This window comes from Nomascus leucogenys, chromosome 17 (assembly GCF_006542625.1).
Source record: "Nomascus leucogenys isolate Asia chromosome 17, Asia_NLE_v1, whole genome shotgun sequence".
NCBI classification, from domain to species: Eukaryota; Metazoa; Chordata; class Mammalia; order Primates; family Hylobatidae; genus Nomascus; species Nomascus leucogenys.
This window is the reverse complement of record NC_044397.1, coordinates 49,125,637-49,146,933: the sequence shown is the minus strand read 5'-3', so window position 1 is coordinate 49,146,933 and position 21,297 is coordinate 49,125,637. Positions and strand designations below refer to the sequence as shown.

At 41.9% G+C, this 21,297-nt stretch overlaps 1 protein-coding gene across 1 annotated transcript in view; it reads left to right on the top strand.

The window, feature by feature from the left end:
• The window catches only part of SEPTIN14 (septin 14), a 76,150-nt gene that overhangs the window by 26,521 nt on the left and 28,332 nt on the right, over positions 1–21,297 (top strand). Inside the window, exon 6 of the mRNA XM_030795949.1 lies at positions 2,925–3,086. Within this exon, the coding sequence (XP_030651809.1) occupies positions 2,925–3,086 (162 nt within the window). The remainder of the gene's footprint in view (positions 1–2,924; positions 3,087–21,297) is intronic.

Below are 21,297 nucleotides of genomic sequence, written 5' to 3'. Positions count from 1 at the left end.
GCATTCCAGCCTGGGCGACAGAGCGAGACTCTGTCTCAAAAAAAAAAAAAAAAAAAAAAAAATTTAGAAGGGCCAGACATGATGGCTCACACCTGTAATCCCAGCACTTTCGGAGGCTGAGGAGGGAGGATTGCCTGAGCCTGGAAGTTTGAAACCAGCTAGAACAACATAGTGAGACCCTGTCTCTACAAAAAATACAAAAAAGTAGCCAGGCATGGCAGCATGTGCCTGTAGTTCCAGCTACTCAGGAGGCTGAGGTGGGAGGATCACTTCAGCCCGGGAGGTTGAGGCTGCAGTGAGCTGTGATCATGTCACTGCACTGCAGACAGGGCCACAGATCAAGACCCTCTCTCTCTCTCTCTCAAAAAAAAGGTTAAAAGTATATTTTCTTTTTTAAATATAGAAGGCCAATATACGTATAAAGGAAATTGTCATATTATCAGATTCTTTTCTGCACTCAGCCCTAACAAAACATGCTGTCTTCAGCTTAAATTAGTTGAAGACATCTTTATTTAGTCTTCAACTTTATTTAGTTGAAGAAAGAAAAAGTTGTAAGTTGGGTTCCTTTTATCCGAGGAATCTCAACTTTTACTACATATTGTTCAAACTGAAAAGAGACTTTGTACTTAATCTCAGATGTCATTAAGTAGTTGAAATAAATTAGATTTCTAGTTAAATTAAGAGCTGCTTCAAGTTCTTAATTAGTAGTACATTCAATAGTCAGGAATATACACTCTTTTTGTTGTTGTTGTTGTTGAGATGGAGTTTCACTCTTGTTGCCCAGGCTGGAGTGCAATGGCGTGATCTCGGCTCACTGCAACCTGTGCCTCCTGGGTTCAAGCGACTCTCCTGCTTCAGCCTCCTGAGTAGCTGGGATTACAGGCATGAGCCACCACGCCCGCTATTTTGCATTTTAGTAGAGATGGGTTTCTCTTGTTGGTCAGGCTGTCTTGAACTCCTGGCCCCAGTGATCTGCCAGCCTTGCCTCCCAAAGTGCTGGGATTACAGGCATGAGCCACCGTGCCCAGCCTGTCCATGGATTTTTAAAAAAAAATGTGCTTTGAGCAATCTAAAACAAAAGCAGTCTGCCTAAAATTTATATTTATGTATTTCTACTATATTACAGATATTGATTTTGTGGAGCTATAATTTAGTAAGATATTTTAACAGTAATAAAACATTTTATAATTTTGTATATTGTTATTTCGTAAAAAGTTTAGTTATTTAAGTGCAAATGCAAAAGGTAGGAGTGCTCATATTGAAGCACTAGGAAAAAACTTTGTGGGTAAAAATTCAACCTCAAATATGCAAATATTTAACTTCCAATGTGGAAATTATGTCTTTTTACAAAAGAAAAATGAACATATTTGTTTGCAAGGTGTTCTTATACACACACACACACACACACACACACACACACACACACGGCCTTTAGAATATGGTAACCAGGCCAGGTGTGGTGGCTCACGCCTGTAATCCCAACACTTTGGGAGGCTGAGGTGGTTGTATCCTGAGGTCAGGAGTTCGAGACTAGCCTGGCCAACGTGGTGAAACCCTGTCTCTACTAAAAATGCAAAAATCAGCCGGTTATGGTGGCGGGCGCCTGTAATCCCAGCTACTCAGGAGGCTGAGGCAGGAGACTTGCTTGAACCCGGGAGGCAGACATTGCCGTGAGCCTAGATTGTGCCATTGCACTCCAGCCTGGGTGACAGAGCAAGATACCGTCTCAAAAAAAAAAAAAAAAAAAAAGAATATGGTAACCAAAAATATCTATATTCTTTTTAGGTGGTCTTTGAAAAACAATAGCAAATCCATCTGCAAACACATCTAGGTGGGGCAAGAGTGAGTGAAAATGGGACATTAATTAAGATTGATTGATGGAAAAAGTGATGTAAAAAGTAGAAAGACAAAATCCCTTCCACAATTTTGATGAAAGTTCTTTCAATTTGTCTTTTATCACTCAGCTTAATAAGAAATAAAATTGAAAATAAATTAAATAGGCCGGGCACGGTGGCTCATGCCTGTAATCCCAGCACTTTGGGAGGCTGAGGTGAGCGGATCACGAGGTCAGGAGATTGAGAACATCCTGGCTAATACGGTGAAACCCCATCTCTACTAAAAATACCAAAAATTAGCCAGGCATGGTGGCGGGTGCCTGTGGTCCCAGCTACTCGGGAGGCTGAGGCAGGAGAATGGCATGAACCTGGGAGGCGGAGCTTGCAGTGAGCCAAGATCACGCCACTGCACTCTAGAGTCTGGGCAACAGAGCGAGACTCCGTCTAAAAAATAAATAAATAAATAAATACATAAATACATAAATAAATAAATAAAAATAATTTACATTGTCCTACTATTTACGTTTTACTAACTCCATATGTGTAGAGGTATAAGGGATTTTTAGAAGAGAAACAAGGTTGAGACTTCTAAACCTGAATTTGGATAAAAGATGAATCTTCAAAAGTATTGATAATTTTGGAAAATAATTTTTAAGAAAAGCATGACAACAAGTGATTACCTAGTTATGCAATTTGTTGTCAGAGATTGTGAAGGCTTTACTATAAAAACTATAGAATGGCCGGGCGCAGTGGCTCACGCCTGTAATACCAGCACTTTGGGAGGCCGAGGCGGGCGGATCACGAGGCCAGGAGATTGAGACCATCCTGGCTAACACGGTGAAACCCCGTCTCTAGTAAAAATACAAAAAGAAATTAGCCGGGTGTGGTGGCGGGTGCCTGTGTTCCCAGCTACTCGGGAGGCTGAGGCAGGAGAGTGGCGTGAACCCGGGAGGCGGAGCTTGCAGTGAGCCGAGATCGTGCCACTGCACTCCAGCCTGGGTGACAGAGCAAGACTCGGTCTCAAAACAAAAAACAAAAAAACTATAGGATGAACAATGATGAGATTTTGTTTGTCTTCTTTCTTAATAGGTGAATATTATACCATTGATTGCCAAAGCAGACACAATTTCTAAAAATGATTTGCAGACTTTTAAGAGTAAGATAATGAGTGAATTGAGTAGCAATGGCATCCAGATATATCAGCTCCCAACAGATGAAGAAACTGCTGCTCAAGCGAACTCCTCAATTAATGTAAGTTTCAGTAACGTATCTGACAAAGAGTCTATAAATGAGTGTTTATCCAGAATCCAGTGTGAGAATTTTAAATCTTTTTTTATTTTGAAAAGCTTCTGCTGAGGATCGATTCTTTGTAAACAGATTTATTTAGATTTAATTCGTACACCATGTTCCTCAAGGATATTGGCCTATAATTTTCTTCTTGGGAGTGTATTTTCTTGCTTTGATATCAAGGGGATGCTGCCTCATAAAATGACTCTGAAGGTGTTCCCTCTTTTTTCTATTTTTTCAAAGAATTTGAGGATGTTTTATATTAAATTTTCTTTGAAAGTTTGGTAGAATTTACCCATGAAGTAATCTGGTCCTAGGCTATATTTTGGAGTTTTGAAAAATTACTTCTTTAGTTTCTCTATTTGTTATTGGTCTCTTTAAGCTCTCTGTTTATTCTTCATTCCATCTTGGTAGTTTATGTTTCTAGTAATTTCACCATTTCTTCTAAGTTGTCAAATTGGTTGGTGTATAATTGTTCATAATAGTCCCTTATAATTCTGTTTATTTCTGTAAGAAATAAACTTCTGTAATAAGTTATAATGTCTCCTCTTTCATTTCTTATTTTATTAACATATTCTCTCTTTTTGTTCTTAGTCTAGGTAAGGGCTTTGATTTTGAGTTTTTTTTTCCCAAATCAACTCTTAGCTTCATTGATTAAATTTTTTGTTTTGTTTTCTTTTTTGAGACAGAGTCTCACTCTGTTGCCCAGGCTGGAGTGCAGTGGCACAATCTCGGCTCACTGTAACCTCCATCTCCTGGGTTCAAGCGATTCTCCTGCCTCAGCCTCCTGAGTAGCTGGGATTACAGGAGCATGCCACCACACTTGGCTAATTTTTGTGTTTTTAGTACAGACAGGGTTTCACCATGTTGGCCAGGCTGGTCTCGAACTCCTGGCCTCAAGAGACCTCCTGGGATTACAGGCGTGAGCTACTGTACCTGGCCGATTAAAATTTTTTTTATTCTCTATTTCATTTATTTATCCTCTAATCTTTGTTATTTCTTTCCTTCTGCTATTTGTGTGTGTGTGTGTGTGTGTGTGTGTGTGTGTGTGTGTGTGTGTAAAGTTAAGTTGTTTATTTGAGATCTTTTTTTTCTGAGACGGGGTTTCCTCTGTTGCCCAGGCTGGAGTGCAGTGGCGCAATCTCAGCTCACTGCAACCTCTGCCTCCCAGGTTCAAGTGATTCTCCTCCCTCAGCCTCCTGAGTAGCTGGGACTACAGGCATGCGCCACCACATCTGGCTAATTTTTTGTATTTTTAGTAGGATGGGGTTTCACCATGTTAGCCAGGCTTTCTCGAACTCCTGACCTTGGGCAATCTGCCTGCCTTGGCCTCCCAAAGTTCTGGGATTACAGGTGTGAACCACCACACAGGCGAGATCTTTTTTTAAAAAAAGATGTGTTTACTACTATAAACTTCCTTCATTTATTATTTTAGATTCAGAGGGTATAAGTGTATATTTGTCAAATAGATATATTGCATAATGGTGAGGTTTGGCTTCTAGCGTAACTATCCTGAAATAGTAAACACTGTACCCAACAGATCATTTTTTTTGAGACATGGTCTCTCTCTGTTGCCCCGGCTGGTGTGCAGTGGCATGATCACATCTCACTAACAATAGATAAGTTTTTGACCATCAGCCTCCTCCCAATCTCTCCCTTTTGGAGTCTCACTATCTATTGTTTCCATCTTTATGTTCTTGTGTACTCATTGTTTAGCTCCTGCTTATGAGAACATGTGGTATTTGATTTTCTGTTTCTGAGTTATTTCACTTAGGAAAATGGCCCCCAGCTCCATCCATGTTACTGCACAGAGCATGATTTCATTTTTATGGCTGCATAGTATTCCATGGTGTATATATACCATATTAAAATAAATCCAGTCCACTGTTACTGGACATTTAGGTTAATTCCATGACTTTACTATTATGAGTAGGAATGTAATACACATGAGTGAAAATGACTTTTTTATATAATTATTTCTTTTCTTTCAGATGCCTAGTAGTATAATCACTGAGTCAAACGGTAGCTCTATTTTTAGTGCTTTTTTTTTTTTTTTGAGACGGAGTCTCGCTCTGTCGCCCAGGCTGGAGTGCAGTGGTGCAATCTTGGCTCACTGCAAGCTCCGCCTCCCGGGTTCAAGCCATTCTCCTGCCTCAGCCTCTCGAGTAGCTGGGACTACAGGCGCCCACCACCACGCCCGGCTAATTTTTTTGCATTTTTAGTAGAGACGGGGTTTCACTGTATTAGCCAGGATGGTCTCGATCTCCTGACCTCGTGATCCGCCCGCCTCGGCCTCCCAAAGTGCTGGGATTACAGGTGTGAGCCACTGTGCCCTGCCTTTATTGTGGTTTTAATTTGCATTTCTCTGATGATTGGTGATGTTGAGCAATTTTTCATATGTTTGGTGGCCACTTGTATGTCTTCTTTTGAGAACTGTCTGTTCATATCCTTTGTGGTCTTTTTTAATGAGGTTGTTTATTCTTTGTTGTTGTTAAGTTGTTTGTGTTCTTTTTAGATTCTGGATATTAGTTCTTTGTCAGATGCAAAGTTTGCAAATATTTTGTTCCTATTGTGTAGGTTGTCTGTTTACTCTGTTGATTATTTCTTTTGCTGTGCTCTTTAGTTTAAGTCCCATTTGTGTATATTTGGTTTTGTTGCATTTGCTTTTCAGGTCTAAGTTATGAATTATTTCCCTAGGCCAATATCTAGAAGAGTTTTTCCTAAATTTTCTTCTAGGATTTTTATAGCTTCTGGTCTTTCATTTAAGTCATTAATACATCTTGAGTTAAAGTTTGTATATGATGAGAAATGGGAATTCAGTTTCATTCTTTTGCCTATGGGTAGCCAATTTTCCCAGCACCATTTATTGAATAGAATGCCCTTTCCCCATTGTTTATTTTTGCCAACTTTGTCAAAGATCACTTGGTTGTAGGCATGTGATTTTATTACTGTTTCTTTATTCTCTTTTCCTTCACAATTTTTTTCTCCCTTTTTAAGCTGTATCCTTCCTAGCAATGGACTCTCTATTCCATTCCATTAATCTGTCTGTTTTTGTACCAATGCCATACTGTTTTATTTAGTATAGCATTATAGTATAATTTGAAGTCAGACACATGATGCCTCTGGCCTAGTTCTTTTTGCTTAAGAGTACTTTGGCTATTTGGATGCTTTTTTGGTTCCGTATGATATTTAGGATCATTTTTTCTAATTCTGTGAAAAAATGATACTGGTAATTTGATAGGAATTGTGTTTAATTTGTACACTGCTTTAGTTAGTGTGGTCTTTGTAATGATGTTGATTCTTCCAATCCAAAAATTCCGTAAATTTTTGGAATAGTTTCAGTAAGATTGGTACCAGCTCTTCATTGTACTTCTGGCAAAATTTGGCTGTAAACCTATCTGTTTTTGTTTTTATTTGTTTGAGATTATTTTATTAGTGAGTCAATTTCATTACTTGTTATTGGCCTATTTAGGATATCTGTTTTTTCCTGGTTTAGTCTTAGGAGGTTGTATGTTTCCAGGTATTTACCCATTTTCTTTTTTTTTAAAGGAATATAAAACTACTATTGACCACTGTTCACCAATATTTACAATAAGGTAAACAATATACAGTTGGGGCCGGGCATGGTGGCTCACCCCTGTAATCTCACCACTTTGGGAGGCCGAGGCGGGCGGATCATGAGGTCAGGAGATCGAGACTATCCTGGCCAACACCATGAAACCCCTTCTGTACTAAAAATACAAAAAATTAGCCAGGTGTGGTGGCGGGTGCCTCCAGTCCCAGCTACTCGCGAGGCTGAGGCAGGAGAATGGCGTGAACCCAGGAGGCGGAGCTTGCAGTGAGCCGAGATCGCACCACTGCACTCCAGCCTGGGCGACAGAGCGAGACTCCGTCTCAAAAAAAAAAAAACAATATACAGTTGGATAACATTCTGATTACCGCAAAGTTGTATTTCCTGGCTTTTGCTGAACCAGTAAAGCAAATACTGAAAAGATTGAGCTTACATGTAAGGAATGAGTTGGGGTAAAGAAAAAAACATGTAAGTCTTCTCGCACTGTCAGGCTGGAGTGCAGTGGTGCGATCTCCGCTCACTGCAAGCTCCGCCTCCCGGGTTCACGCCATTCTCCTGCCTCAGCCTCCTGAGTAGCTGGGACTATAGGCGTCCGCCACCACGCCCGGCTAATTTTCTGTATTTTTAGTAGAGACGAGGTTTCACCGTGTTAGCCAGGATGGTCTCGATCTCCTGACCTCATGATCCGCCCGCCTCGGCCTCCCAAAGTGCTGGGATTACAGGCATGAGCCACCGCGCCTGGCCAAAAACATGTAAGTCTTTTAGTTTACTTTTGTAGTTTAAGCTATGAAGAGGCTTTTTTTTTTTTTTTTTTTTGAGATGGAGTCTCGTTCTGTCGCCCAGGCTGGAGCGCAGTGGCGCTATCTCGGCTCACTGCAGCCTCTGCTTCCCAGGTTCAAACAATTCTCTGGAAGAGGCCATTTTTTATTGCAGACTTGAAGAACTGTTATTCACTGCCTCCAAGCTGCTCTGGGTCGAAGGTCTGCGGCATCTCTGGCCCTCTGCGTCTCCAGCTCGAGCCACATCCGAGCAGGGAGGGATGAATTTAACCATTTTATCTAGGTTTTCTAGTTTGTATGCATAGAGATACTCATATTAGTCTCTGATGATCTTTTGTTTTCTGTGGTATCAGTTGTAATGTCACTTTTATCACTTCTGATTGTGCTTGTGCTTACTTGAATCTTCTCTCTTTTTTCTTGGTTAATCTAGCTAGCACCATATCAATTTTCTTTCTTTTCTTTCTTTCTTTCTTTTTTTTTTGAGATAGAGTTTTGCTTTGTTGTCCAGGCTGGGCGCAGTGGCACCATCTTGGCTCACTGCAACCTCTGCCTCCCAGGTTCAAGCAATTCTCATGCCTCAGCCTCCTGAGTAGCCGAGATTACAAGCACCTGCCACCATGCACAGCTGATTTTTTGTATTTTAGTAAATATGGGGTTTCACCATCTTGCCCAGGCTGATCTGGAACTCCTGAGCTCAGGCGATCCACCTGTCTTGGCCTCCCAAAGTGCTAGGATTACCAGCGTGAGCCACCGTGCCCGGCCTAGCACCATATCAATTTTCTTATCTTTTCAAAAAACAAAGCGGGTTTTTTGAACTAAGACAGACAAAAAAAAAAAAAAGTAAATTTAAATAAATAATCAAGAGTTCAATAAATAGGAAATTATGTAAAGCAACCAAACTTGTGAGTTGTAGGCATTTCTGAGAGAGAAGAAGAAAAGGTAAAAAGATTGGAAACATATTTGAGGGAATAATCAGGAAAATTGTCTTGGCCTTGCTAGAGAGGTACACATCCAGATACAAGAAGCTCGGAAAATACCTGAAAATATTTTGCAAGATGAACTTCACCAGACTATCCAAAGGCAACTTGAAGGAAAATACTCTGAAAGAAGCAAGAGAGAATTTTCAAATCACCTATAAAGGAAATCACATTAGACTAACAGCCGACTTCTCAGAAGAAAGTTTACAAGCCAAAAGGCACTGGGATCCTATTTTCTGTCTGTCTTCTGCTTTGTCTAGCCTGTTGTTAAAGCTTTCATCTGGCTGGGTGCGGTGGCTCACACCTGTAATCTCAGCACTTTGGGAGGCCAAGATGGGCGGATCACGAGATCAGGAGATCGAGACCATCCTGGCTAACACGGTGAAACTCCGTCTCTACTAAAAATACAAAAAATTAGCCGGGCATGGTAGTGGGTGCCTGCAGTCCCAGCTACTTGGGAGGCTGAGGCAGGAGAATGGCATGAACCCGGGAGGTGGAGCTTGCAGTGAGCAGAGATCGCGCCACTGCACTCCAGCCTGGGTGACAGAGCGAGACTCTGTCTCAAAAAGAAAAAAAAAAGCTTTCATCTGTAACCCAACCCTTCAGTGTGTTTTTCATTTCCAGAAATTCCATTGTTTTTATTTTAAGATATCTGTACTTCATTCACATTCTGCATTGTTCTGGTATCTTTGTGTTGATTTTCAACTTTCTCTTGGATCTCATTGAACTTCCTTATAATCCATATTTTGAATTCATTATCTTTCATTTCAGAATTTTCATTTTGGTTAGGATCCATTGCGAGAGAGCTAGTGTGTCCTTTGGTAGTGTCAAAACATTCTGCTTTTTTTTTTTTTCTTCATGATGCCAAACTTCTTATGATGGTTTCTTCTCATCTGGGAAAGTTGTCACTTCTTATTTTTGAATTTACTTTAATTTAGATGGGGTTTTTCCCCCTTGTGGGTGTAACTACAGCATATATTGGGTAGGGGGCTTTGGCTTTGTTTCTTTAGCCCTGTGCCCCTCTGTCAGTAGACTTTTTATTGATTTGTGCAGTGTAACCTCCATGCCAGTAACTGGCACTTATGAGTAAGAGCCAGCTATGGCAGAAGCAGATGGTGTGTGTTTGATCTTTGTTTACTGTGATTTCCTCTCTGTTGTTTCAGGTGATAGGCTGGTCTATGTAGTGCCTAGACTCTGAGTTGCCTGTTCAGCCCAGAGGGGAAGACACAGCTGGGCAGAGCTGGACCACAAAGCTTACCTACCAACATCTCAATGATGAACGTGAACAGTAGCCTTTAGAGGGTGGCTGGGGCAGCTCCTGGTGAAATGCTCACAGGTCTCTGTAAGGAGGGAGGAGCTATACCAGCTCTACCTCCTGTGTAGGCAGGAACATGATCTGTTTCCCTATCATACCCCTGTCCCAGAGTTCATGACTCTCAGTTCATACAGACCCTGTCATCTACCTCTAGGTCATAATGTAGCCAAGAGCCATTGAAAATGCCTGTCTTGTGGCTCTTCATAGGAGCAACCTCGGGGTAGGACCTCTTCCCTCAGCCCAATACAGACAGCCCTGTGGCTTGCCTCTTCTCTCATGCAGGAACGCTGCTCCTTTGTGTGCACAGGGGAAGCAGCTTCACCTTTCAGCACATGAGGGTGGATTTCAGCTGTTGCAGTGTGGGCTAGCTGGGTCAGCACAGCCTTAGTCTCCAGAGGGAGTGATCAGGTGCCAATGGTGGACTGGGCTAGCCATTTTCTTGATTCTCAGATCCCTATATGGTGCTCTGGATGGCATGCATAAGTACTGGAGGGACTGGATCAGAAACAGGCTGGCATATGTATCCTCAGGTACCCAGGGTTCAGGTACTGGCTGTGATAGAGAGCGGCAGGCTGGCCCCCCCCCACAGCTGGCAGAAAACTTAGGCAAAGGCAGGAAGAATGCTCAGGCAACTGCCGAATGCTAAAGTGCCAGGGCAGATTGCAAGTATCTGGGGGCTGGGCTCTCAGAAGGGGACCGGGCTCTCAGAAGGGTGCCAGGCCACAGCTGAAAAGATCAGATGGCAGCATTGTTCTTTATTCTTTTTTTTTTTTTTTTTTTTTCTGGGACAGTGTTTTGCTCTTGTTGCCCAGGCTGGAGTGCAACAGCATGGCCTCGGCTCGCTGCAACTTCTATCTCCTGAGTTCGAGCAATTCTCCTGCCTCAGCCTCCTGAGTAGCTGGGATTACAGGCACCCTCCATCACATTGGCTAATTTTTGTATTTTTAGTAGAGATGGGGTTTTGCCATGTTGGCCCGGCTGATCTTGAACTCCTGACCTCAGGTGATCTGCCTGCCTCAGCCTCCCAAAGTGCTGGGATTACAGGCATGAGCCACTGGGCCCAGCCCATCCTTTATTCTTAAAGGACAGCTTTTTTGGGGTAAATAATTCCTTTTGGTCTTTCTCTTTCTTCCAGTACATTGAATCATCCCACTGTTTCTTGATCTGCAAGATTCCTGTTGAGAAATCCATTGAAAGTCTTACACAGGCCCCATATAATATGGGGTAAGATGTTTTTCTCTTGCTGCTTTCAAAATTCTCTTTGTGGGCCAGGCACGGTGGCTCACGCTTGTAATCCCAGCACTTTGGGAGGCCGAGGCGGGCGGATCACGAGGTCAGGAGATCGAGACCACGGTGAAACCCCGTCTCTACTAAAAATACAAAAAAGTTAGCCGGGCGTGGTGGCGGGCGCCTGTAGTCCCAGCTACTTGGAGAGGCTGAGGCGGGAGAATGGCTTGAACCCGGGAGGCGGAGCTTGCAGTGAGCCGAGATCACGCCACTGCACTCCAGCCTGGGCGACAGAGCGGGACTCCGTCTCAAAAAAAAAAAAAAAAATTCTCTTTGTGATATAGGTCAGGGTATACAAAGATTCAGTTTACAAAATGAGTAAGTTCTGAAAATCTAATGTACGGCAATGTGAATATAGTTAACAATATACAACATTGTATACTTGAAATTTGGTAAAAGAGTAGATCTACATGTTCTCACCCACCAAAAAGCAAAGAAAATAGTAATTATTTGAGGTAATAAATATGATAAATAACTTAATTGTGACTTTTTTTTTTGAGATGGAGTCTCACTCTGTCGCCAGGCTGGAGTGCAGTGGCGTGATCTTGGCTCACTATAACCTCCGCCTCCTGGGTTCATGCCATTCTCCTGCCTCAGTCTCCTGAGTAGCTGGGACTACAGGCGCCCGCCACCACGCCCAGCTAATTTTTTGTATTTTTAGTAGAGACGGGGTTTCACCGTGTTAGCCAAGATGGTCTCGATCTCCTGACTTTGTGATCCGCCTGCCTCAGCCTCCCAAAGTGCTGGGATTACAGGTGTGAGCCACTGCGCCCCGCCAATTGTGACTTTTAATAAATATGATAAATAACTTAATTGTGGCAATTTTTCACAACGTATATACATATCAAACCATCAAGCTGTACACCTGAAATATATACAATTTTATTTCTCAAATACATATTTATTACTCATTCACAGAGGGATGTGAATATTCAAAGGAGAGAGAATCATTAAAAAAAAACCTCTGAATCCCCAAATTCTGTCTTTGACATTTGACAATTTAATTATAATTTGTCTTGGTGTTTATACCTATTTGGGTTTTGAATATTTGGGCTTCATGAATGTGGATGTTAATTTCTCTACCTAGATGTGAAAAGTTTTCAGCCATTGTTTCTGTAAATACTATTTCTGTCTCTTTCTTTTCTTCTTCTGAGATTTCTATAATGCATACATTGGTTTGCTTGACGATTTTCCGTAAGTTCCACAGGCTCTCTTCACTTTTTCCATCCTTTTTGTTTTTGTTCATCTAATGATAATTTCAAATAATTTGTTTTATAGTTCACTCATTCTTTCTTCTGCTTGACTGAGTCTTGCGTTGAAACTGTCCACTAAAATTCTCAGTGCAATTATTTTACTTTTTAGAGCCAGAATTTTCGTGTTTTTTATTTCTTTATTGAACTTCTAATTTTGTTCATGTATTGTTTTCCTGATTTCATTTTGTCGTTTATCTGTGTTTGCTTGAAGCTTATTTAGCTTTTTTTTTTAGACAATTATTTTGAATTTTTGCTGGGTGCAGTGGCTCACGCCTATAATCCCAACACTTTGGGAGGCCAAAGTGGGTGGATCACCTGAGGTCAGGAGTTTGAGGCTAGCCTGGCCAACATGGTGAAGCCCTGTCTCTACTAAAAATACAAAAACTAGCTGGGTGTGGTGGTGCATGCCTGTAATCCCAGCTACTTGGAAGGCTGAGGCAGGAGAATCACTTGAACCTGGGAAGTGGAGGTTGCAGTGAGCTGAGATCACACCACTGTACTCCAGCATGGGCGACAGAGCGAGACTGTCAAAACAGACAAACAAACACAATTATTTTGAATTTTTTTCAAGTAGCACATGGATCTTCATTATTTTAGGGCCACTTAATGGCTCTATATTAGGGATATTTTTTCTTTTTTTTTGTGGGGTTATGTTTGACTGATTCTTCATAATCTTCATAGTCTTGCATTGGCCTTTGCTTGTTTAAAGGAGCAGTCTTGTCTTCTTGTCTTTACAGACTCGTTTTATTAGGTAAAGACTTTCTCATGTTAGGCTCCCAACTGGCATAACTACTTTAGGGACCATGGTCATGTGGGATGGATCGGGTCCTGGTCTTCTGTGGGTTCTGCAGTCAGTCTGTATGTGGGTGAAGCTCATGGAAGGACTTTGGGCAAGGAGCTTCAGTGCTTCGGTCTTGTGGGGTTGGAGCCAAGTCCACAGAGAAATGTGGATGCTTATAGGTCTGCAGCTGAGTCTGCGTTTAGTCTATTTGCTACTAAGGTGTGAGCCTGCCTTCTTAAAGTGGCTTTCCTTGGTCTTCAGATGTACTAGAATATTATAATCTCCTATCTGGACCCCAAAGCTCTCACAATGGCACTTTTGTCCATAGATGCTAGCCAAATTAGCATTTTCTGGGGGAATAAGAACTGGGATCTCCTATTATTTTGCAGGTGTCACTCTCCTTTAATTCTTTAATCTTGGTTTCTCTTAGATCTATGGACATAATTATAATGGCTATTGGAAATACATTTTTTTTATAAGTCCAACATCTGAACAGTCTCACAGCCAGTTTCTGTTGACCACTTTATTTCTTTTTTAGGGGTATATTTTATTTTATACATTCGCTGTAATATTTTGTTACAAATGGGGTATTTTAGATAATGCATTGTAACAACTTGGGATAGGAGTTCTATCTCCTCCCCTAGAGCTCGTTGTTGTTATTTATTTGTTCAGTAACTGGCAGAATTGTTTGAGTAAAATCTATTTCTCCTACAATGTTAAGCCTCTGCTGTTGCTCTTCATTAAGGTGAAGTTTTAGGCAGGCCCATAGCCGCACTGAATGACAGTGGTTTTGGTTGCACTCTCTCTTTTCATATGATCATACCCAGCTGATAAGCTCCACTAATTGCTAGCTGATTGCTCAATTGTTTGCAGCACTGCCCTGTTAAATATATTGTTCTACAAATGAATTCTATCAATTGTGTCTCCTTTTAGGGAATGATTTCTGAGGTCAGTGTTTGACATTTGTTGCAACCCCAGGATGCCTCCTCCCAGCTTTCTTATTATTTATTTCTCTCTTGCAAACTAGTTGGACTACAATTTAGCCTTTATTGGAATCTCCTTATAATTTTGCTTCACCCCAACCTCCATCCTTCATCCTTTTTTTTTTTTTTTTTTGAGATGGAGTCTCACTCTGTTGCCCAGGCTGGAGTGCAGTGGCATGATCTCGGCTCACTGCAACCTCTGCCTCCCGGGTTCCAGCGATTCTCCTGCCTCAGCTTCCTGAGTAGCTGGGATTACAGGCACCCACCACCACACCTGGCTAATTTTTTTTTCTTTTTTGAGACGGAGTCTTGCTCTGTTGCCCAGGCTGGAGTGCAGTGGCTCGATCTCCGCTCACTGCAAGCTCCGCCTCCCGGGTTCATGCCATTCTCCTGCCTCAGTCTCCTGAGTAGCTGGGACTACAGGCACCTGCCACCACGCCCAGCTGATTTTTTGTATTTTTAGTAGAGATGGGGTTTCAGTGTGTTAGCCAGGATGGTCTCGATCTCCTGACCTCATGAGCCACCCCCCTCGGCCTCCCAAAGTACTGGGATTACAGGAGTGAGCCATCATGCCCGGCCAATTTTGTATTTTTTTTTTTTTTTTTTGAGACGGAGTCTCACTCTGTCACCCAGGCTGGAGTGCAGTGGCACGATCTCGGCTCACTGCAAGCTCTGCCTCCCGGGTTCACGCCATTCTCCTGCCTCAGCCTCTCCGAGTAGCTGGGACTACAGGCACCCGCCACCACGCCTGGCTAATTTTTTTTGTATTTTTAGTAGAGACGGGGTTTCACCGTGGTCTCGATCTCCTGACCTCATGATCCGCCCGCCTCGGCCTCCCAAAGTGCTGGGATTACAAGCATGAGCCACCGCACCCGGCCAATTTTTGTATTTTTAGTAGAGGTGGGGGTCTCACCACGTTGGCCAAGCTGGTCTCAAACTCCTGACCTCAAATAATCCAACCACCTTGGCCTCCCGAAGTGCTGGGATTACAGGTGTGAGTCACCACACCCGGCCCCATCCTTCTTTTTAAATGTAAAATACTTTTATGTTTTTTAAGCAGGTTTATGGTTGTAGAAAAATTGAGCGGAAAGAACAGAGAGATCTTAATGCCCTCCCTTGATTTTCTTCTATTATTAATATCCTGCATTAAGTGTGGTGCATTTGTTACACTTGATGAGGCAATGTTGGTTAAGTTATAAACTAAAGTTCGTATCTGACAACAGTCTTCATTGTTTGTGTTGAACATTGTATGGGTTTCAACAAATGTCTAATGACCTCTATCCCATACTACAGTAACATTCACCGTAGTTTCACTGCCCTAAATATCACCTGTACTTGACCTATTCATTTCTGTCTCCCTCTTTTCCCTTTACCCTTGGCAACTATTAATCTTTTTACTCTCCATAATTTTCCATTTTGGGCATATCACATAGTTGGAATCATAGTTCGTGTAGTACTTTCGGATTGGCTTCATCCACTTAGAAATATGTATTTAAGGTTTCTCTGTGTCTTTTTTTGTGGCTTGATAGCTGATTTCTCGTTATTATTGAATAATATTTCATGTTTAGGTATGCCACAGTTTGTTTATCCACTCACTGATTAAAGGACATCTTGGATGCTTTCAAGTTTTAGCAATTATGAGTAAAGTTGCTATAAACATTTGTGTGCAGGCTTTTGTATGGACGCAAGTTTTCAACTTATTTGGATAAATACTGATGAGTGCACTTCTGGATCATATGGTAAAAGTACGTTTGGTTTCGAAAGAAACTACCAGTCTTACAATGTGGCTACTGTCATTTTGCATTCCCACCAGCAATGAGTGATAGTTCCTGCTGCTCTGTATCTTTGCCAGGATTTGGTGCTGTCAGTGTTTGGGATTTTGGAAATTAAAAAAAAAAAATTTTTTTTTTGTTTTTTTTGAGATGGAGTCTCATTCTTGTCACCCAGGCTGGAGTGCAGTGGTGTGATCTTGGCTCACTGCAACCTCCACCTCCCAGGTTCAAGCAATTCTCCTGCCTCAGCCTCCCAAGTATCTGGGATTACAGGCACGCACCACCACGCCTGGCTATTTTTTTTTTTTTTTTTTGTATTTTTAGTAGAGATGGGATTTCACCATGTTGGCCAGGCTGGTCTTGAACTCCTGACCTCAGGTGATCTGCCCACCTCAGCCTTCCAAAGTGCTGGGATTACAGATGCGAGCCACTGTGCTTGGCCTAAAAAAAATTACTTTTATTTTAGATTCAGTGGGTGGAAATTTAATAAATGTGTAGTACCATGTATTTTTCTTTTAATTTGCAATTCCTTGAGGATGTATGATGTTGATCATCTTTTTTACATGCTAATTTATTATCTGAATATCTTTTTTGTTGAGGTGGCTATTTGGATCTTGTGCCCTTTTTTTTTTTTTTTTGAGTAGGAGTCTCGCTCTTTCACCCAGGTTGGAGTGCAGTGGTGCAATCTTGGCTCACTGCAGACTCCACCCCCCGGGGTTCACGCCATTCTCCTGCCTCAGCCTCCTGTGTAGCTGGGACTACAGGCACCTGCCACCTCGCCCAGCTAATTTTTTTGTATTTTTAGTAGAGACGGGGTTTCACCATGTTAGCCAGGATGGTCTCGATCTCCTGACCTCGTGATCCGCCCGCCTCGGCCTCCCAAAATGCTGGGATTACAGGCCTGAGCCACCGCGCCTGGCCATTGTGCCCATTTTTAATTGAGCTGTTCATTTTCTTTTTGAATTTTAAGAGTTCTTTGTATATTTTGGACATCAGTCCTTTATCAAGTGTGTGTTTTGCAAAGATTTTCTCTCAGTCTGTGGCTTATCTTGTTATCTTTAACAGTGTCTTTTGCTAGCAGAAGTTTTAGTTTTAATGAAGTTCAACTCATCGATTCTTTCCATTCATGGATCAATGTTACATCGATGAAGTCATTGCTAAATCCAAAGTCACCTGCATTTCCTTTTATGTTATCTGTTGCGAGGGAGTGATGACTATCTGGCCTGGTGGTGCAGGCATAAAAGAATTTACCTTGTTGAGGCAGAGGTTGCAGTGAGCCAGGATTGCACCACTGCACTCCAGCCGGGGTGACAGAGTGAGACTCTCTCTCTCAAAAAAAAAAAAAAAAAAAATTTACCTTGTTGTAGGTAAGGAAGGTAGATTTATTAAAGAAAGTAGGAAAATACATTGCTAGGGAGGCAACGGGCAGTTTGCAAGAAAGAAGCTGACTGCAAACAAAGGATTGCTGCAGATTTTATAGGCTAGTTCTTAGGCTGTATGCTGAAGAGGGCTTTGTGTAGTGCTGATAATGCCAAGGTTATGATGCAGGATTCTTCTCAGTCATTTTGCCAGCCAGGGACCTCTGGCCAGTGACACCCCCACCTGGGCCTTGCTTGGGCACACGCTACCTGCCACACAGGAGGCTCCCCATCCACTTGGCCCATTCTGGCTCCCACAGTGGCTCAGCCTGCCTGTGTTATAGCTTCTACCTGAGATCGGCAGTTCATGAGCTCTTTTCCCACATCCAAGAAGAGTGAGGATACCCTGACAATTGAAGGATGAGGAAGACAGAGAAGAATTTTATTGAGTGATGGAACAGCTCTCAGTGGAGAGGGGACCTGGAGGCGGTTTCTCTCATTGCGTGGCTAAGCCCAGGCCTTTTGTGGGCTCAGAATAGGGAAGTACATGCTGATTGGTTTGCGAGTATGCAAAAAGGTTAAAACAAAGGCACCACCCAAAGGTGGGCACAACAATGTGAAAAAAACAATTAGGAAGTGTAGGTATATGTAAAACAGGTGAAGGGTGGGGATCAGTCAGAGGAAAGTGCACCAAGCAGGAAGACAGGTTCTCAATCCAGTCCATGGATTTGACTTGTAGCTTGGCTTTCAGGCTTTAAACTATCCTTGGCTTGGAAGTGGGGTTTCCCTGGGGACTTGCCCCTATCTGCCTAGGCATTTGTCCACCTCCTGCCACTATCAGTGGCGGTGAGCTAACTTGCAATTTTTTGTATCAGCTGAGGGTCTGCTGGTAGCAAGGCACAGGAAGATTGTGAGTTATTTGTGCAGGAGGGCCTTGTGTTCTGGATTATGAAGAAAGGCAGACTTGTAGCTTATCTGCTTCTTTTTTTTTTTTTTTTTTTTGCTTTCCCCTGCTCCCACCAGCCTGACTCCCTTTCTCTAATTAGGACTCTACATTATCTTCTAGGAATTTTAACATTTTATGCTTTATATTTAGGCCTATGATCCAATTTGAGTTAATTTTGTGAAATATGTAAGGTCTGTTTATAGATTCTTATTTTTGCATGTGAGTATTCAGTTCCAGCACTGTTTATTGAAAAGAATATCTTGTCTCCATTGAATTCCCATTGCTTCTTTGTCAAATATCGATTAACTATATTTGTGTAGGCGTATTTCTGGGCTCTCTACTCTGTTCTATTGATCTGTTTGTCTATTATTTTGCCCATGCCATGCTGTTTTGATTACTATGGCTTTGTAGTAAATCCTGAGGTTGAATAGTATGTCTTCCAACTTTGTTCTTCTTCAATATTGTGTTGGCTATTCTAGTTCTTTTGCCTTTTCATATAAATTTTGGAGTCAATTTGTTATTATTCACAAAATAATTGGGTGAAATTTTGATTGGGATTGTGGTGAATCCATAGATTAAGTTATGGAACATTGACATCTTGACAATATTGAGTCTTTCTATCCATGTACATGGAATGTCTCTCCATTTATTTAGAAAGTCCCTGAGGTTTTCAATAGAGTTTTATCTTTTTTCTCATCTAGAACCACTGTGAAAAACAATATGGTGGTTATATGGTTTGGCTGTGTCTCCACCCAAATCCCAACTTGAATTGTATCTCCCAGAATTCCCACATGTTTCGGGAGGGACCCAGGGGAAGGTAATTGAATTATGGGGGCTGGTCTTTCCTGTGCTATTCTTGTGATAGTGAATAAGTCTCACGAGATCTGACAGGGTTATCAGGGGTTTCTGCTTTTGCTTCTTCCTAATTTTCTCTTGCCGCTGGCATGTAAGAAGTGCCTTTCACCTCCCACCATGCTTCTAAGGCCTCCCCTGCCGTGTGGAACTGTAAGTCCAATTAAACCTCTTTTTCTTCCCAGTTTTGGGTATATCTTTTATCAGTAGCGTGAAAACAGACTAATAACAGGTGGTTTCTCCAAAATTGAAAATAAAATTACCATATGATCTAACAATCCTCTTTCTCTGAAGGAATTGAAAGCAGGGTCATACTTAGATATTTGTAAAGCCATATAAATTGCAGTATTACCCACAGTAGCTGAGAGATGGAAGCAACCCAAATGTCCATCAACAGAATAGGTAAGAGAGGATTAACTCTGGACTCTGTATTTGATTCCATTGGTCTACATGTCTATCTTTATGCTACTTCCAAACTATTTTGATTACTGTAGCTTTGTAATATGTTTTGAATTCTAGAAGTGTGAGACCTCTAACTTTGGTCTTTCTTTTCAATATTTTTTTGGCTATTCAGGTCCCTTGGGATTACATATAATTTTTTTGGATGGGTTTTCTCTGTTTCATGGCCTGTTTCTCCTCCAAGGCAAAATCTCTGAGGCAGGGTTCCTTAGTTGTGGGTAGAAACAATGGCCAGTTACCCCCCCGCCCTGAAGCTTCAGGCACCCACTGGTAACTGAGAGCTCAGGGAGGAGGAGCAGCAGTCTGAGGTTCTTTGGATTACTTCCCCACACAATGAGCCACTGCCTCATGAACTAGGCAAGGATGGTCCAGGGCCCCGATCTTCTCTGTTTGCTGCATCCAAGGCAGGGCCCCTATTTCACAAGTAGGTCTTGAGTGGTAAAAGGGAGCCTCCAACTCTCAAATAGACTTGCCAAGGACTTAGCCTCAAAAACAGGTAGATGGGGATTGGATACGAATGCTGTGTTGTCTCCGGTTTTGGAATCAGGGCAGTAATAAAGATGACGAAACTATTTATCTCTGTAAGTATTTTAGGCTAGTAAATACCTAAAATATTAGCTTAAATTTGAAAGATGATAATTTTCTTTTCTTTTTTTTTTTTGAGATGGAGTCTCACTCTTGTTTCTCAGGCTGAGGTGTAATGGCATGATCGCAGCTCACTGCAACCTCCATCTCCTGGATTCAAGCAATTCTCCTGCCTCAGCCTCCCAAGTAGCTGGGATTACATGTGCCTGCCACGACGCCCAGCTAATTTCTGTATTTTTAGTAGAGACGGGGTTTTACCATGTTGGCAAGGCTGGTCTCGAACTCCTGACCTGAGGTGATCCGCCCACCTCGGCCTCCCAAAGTGCTGGGATTATAGGCATGAGCCACCATGCCCAGCCGAAAGATGATAAATTTTGAAAGTATATAGATTTAGATTTCTATCCTAGCTTCTCTACTTAAAAGCCAAAAGATCCTGCACAATTCACTCATCTTCCCTGAGACTGTTAACTTATCTATGCTATGGGATCAATGACACCTCTATTAAGGCTCTTTTTTTGAGGTGTAAGTGCCAAAATCTTTGTGAAGGATCTGAAACACAGAGTCTAGAATGTAACAGGTAACTGTAACTGGTAACTGTTAATTCCACGTCTTCCATTTCTCTTTTCTTATAATTTACACCTCCTTTATTTTAAGATACCTCAAACACTAATAGATTTCTGAATTGAAATGCTAAGTAATGTAAAATGTAAAAAATTATTTGGGCTGGGTGTGGTGGCCCACGCCTGTAATCTCAGCACTTTGGGAGGCTGAGGTGGACGGAACACTTGAGGTCAGGAGTTCAAGACCAGCCTGGCCAACATGGTGAAACTCTGTCTCTACTAAACAATACAAAAATTAGCCAGGCATGGTGGCAGGCGCCTGTAATCCCAGCTACTCGGGAGGCTGAGGCAGGAGAATTGCTTGAACCTGGAAGGCAGAGGTTGCAGTGAGCCAAAATCATGCCACTGCACTACAGCCTGGGTGACAGAGCCAGGCTCTGTCTCAAAAAAGCAAACATAATTTATTGAGACATATACAGTATTGCTTATTAATATATTTTATATTGTGTATCCATTAATTATAATAGTTGTAGTCGTTTTTAATATTTTTGTCTTTTAACTTTTATACCAGAGTTAAAAGTTATTTGCATGTTATTTCTTCAACATTCAGGGTAAACATAGTGTGAGAAAAATGATGTCTACTAAAAAATCTTTTTTCTATGTGTTTCCCACAGCAGGATACCTTGCTTTAGGCTCT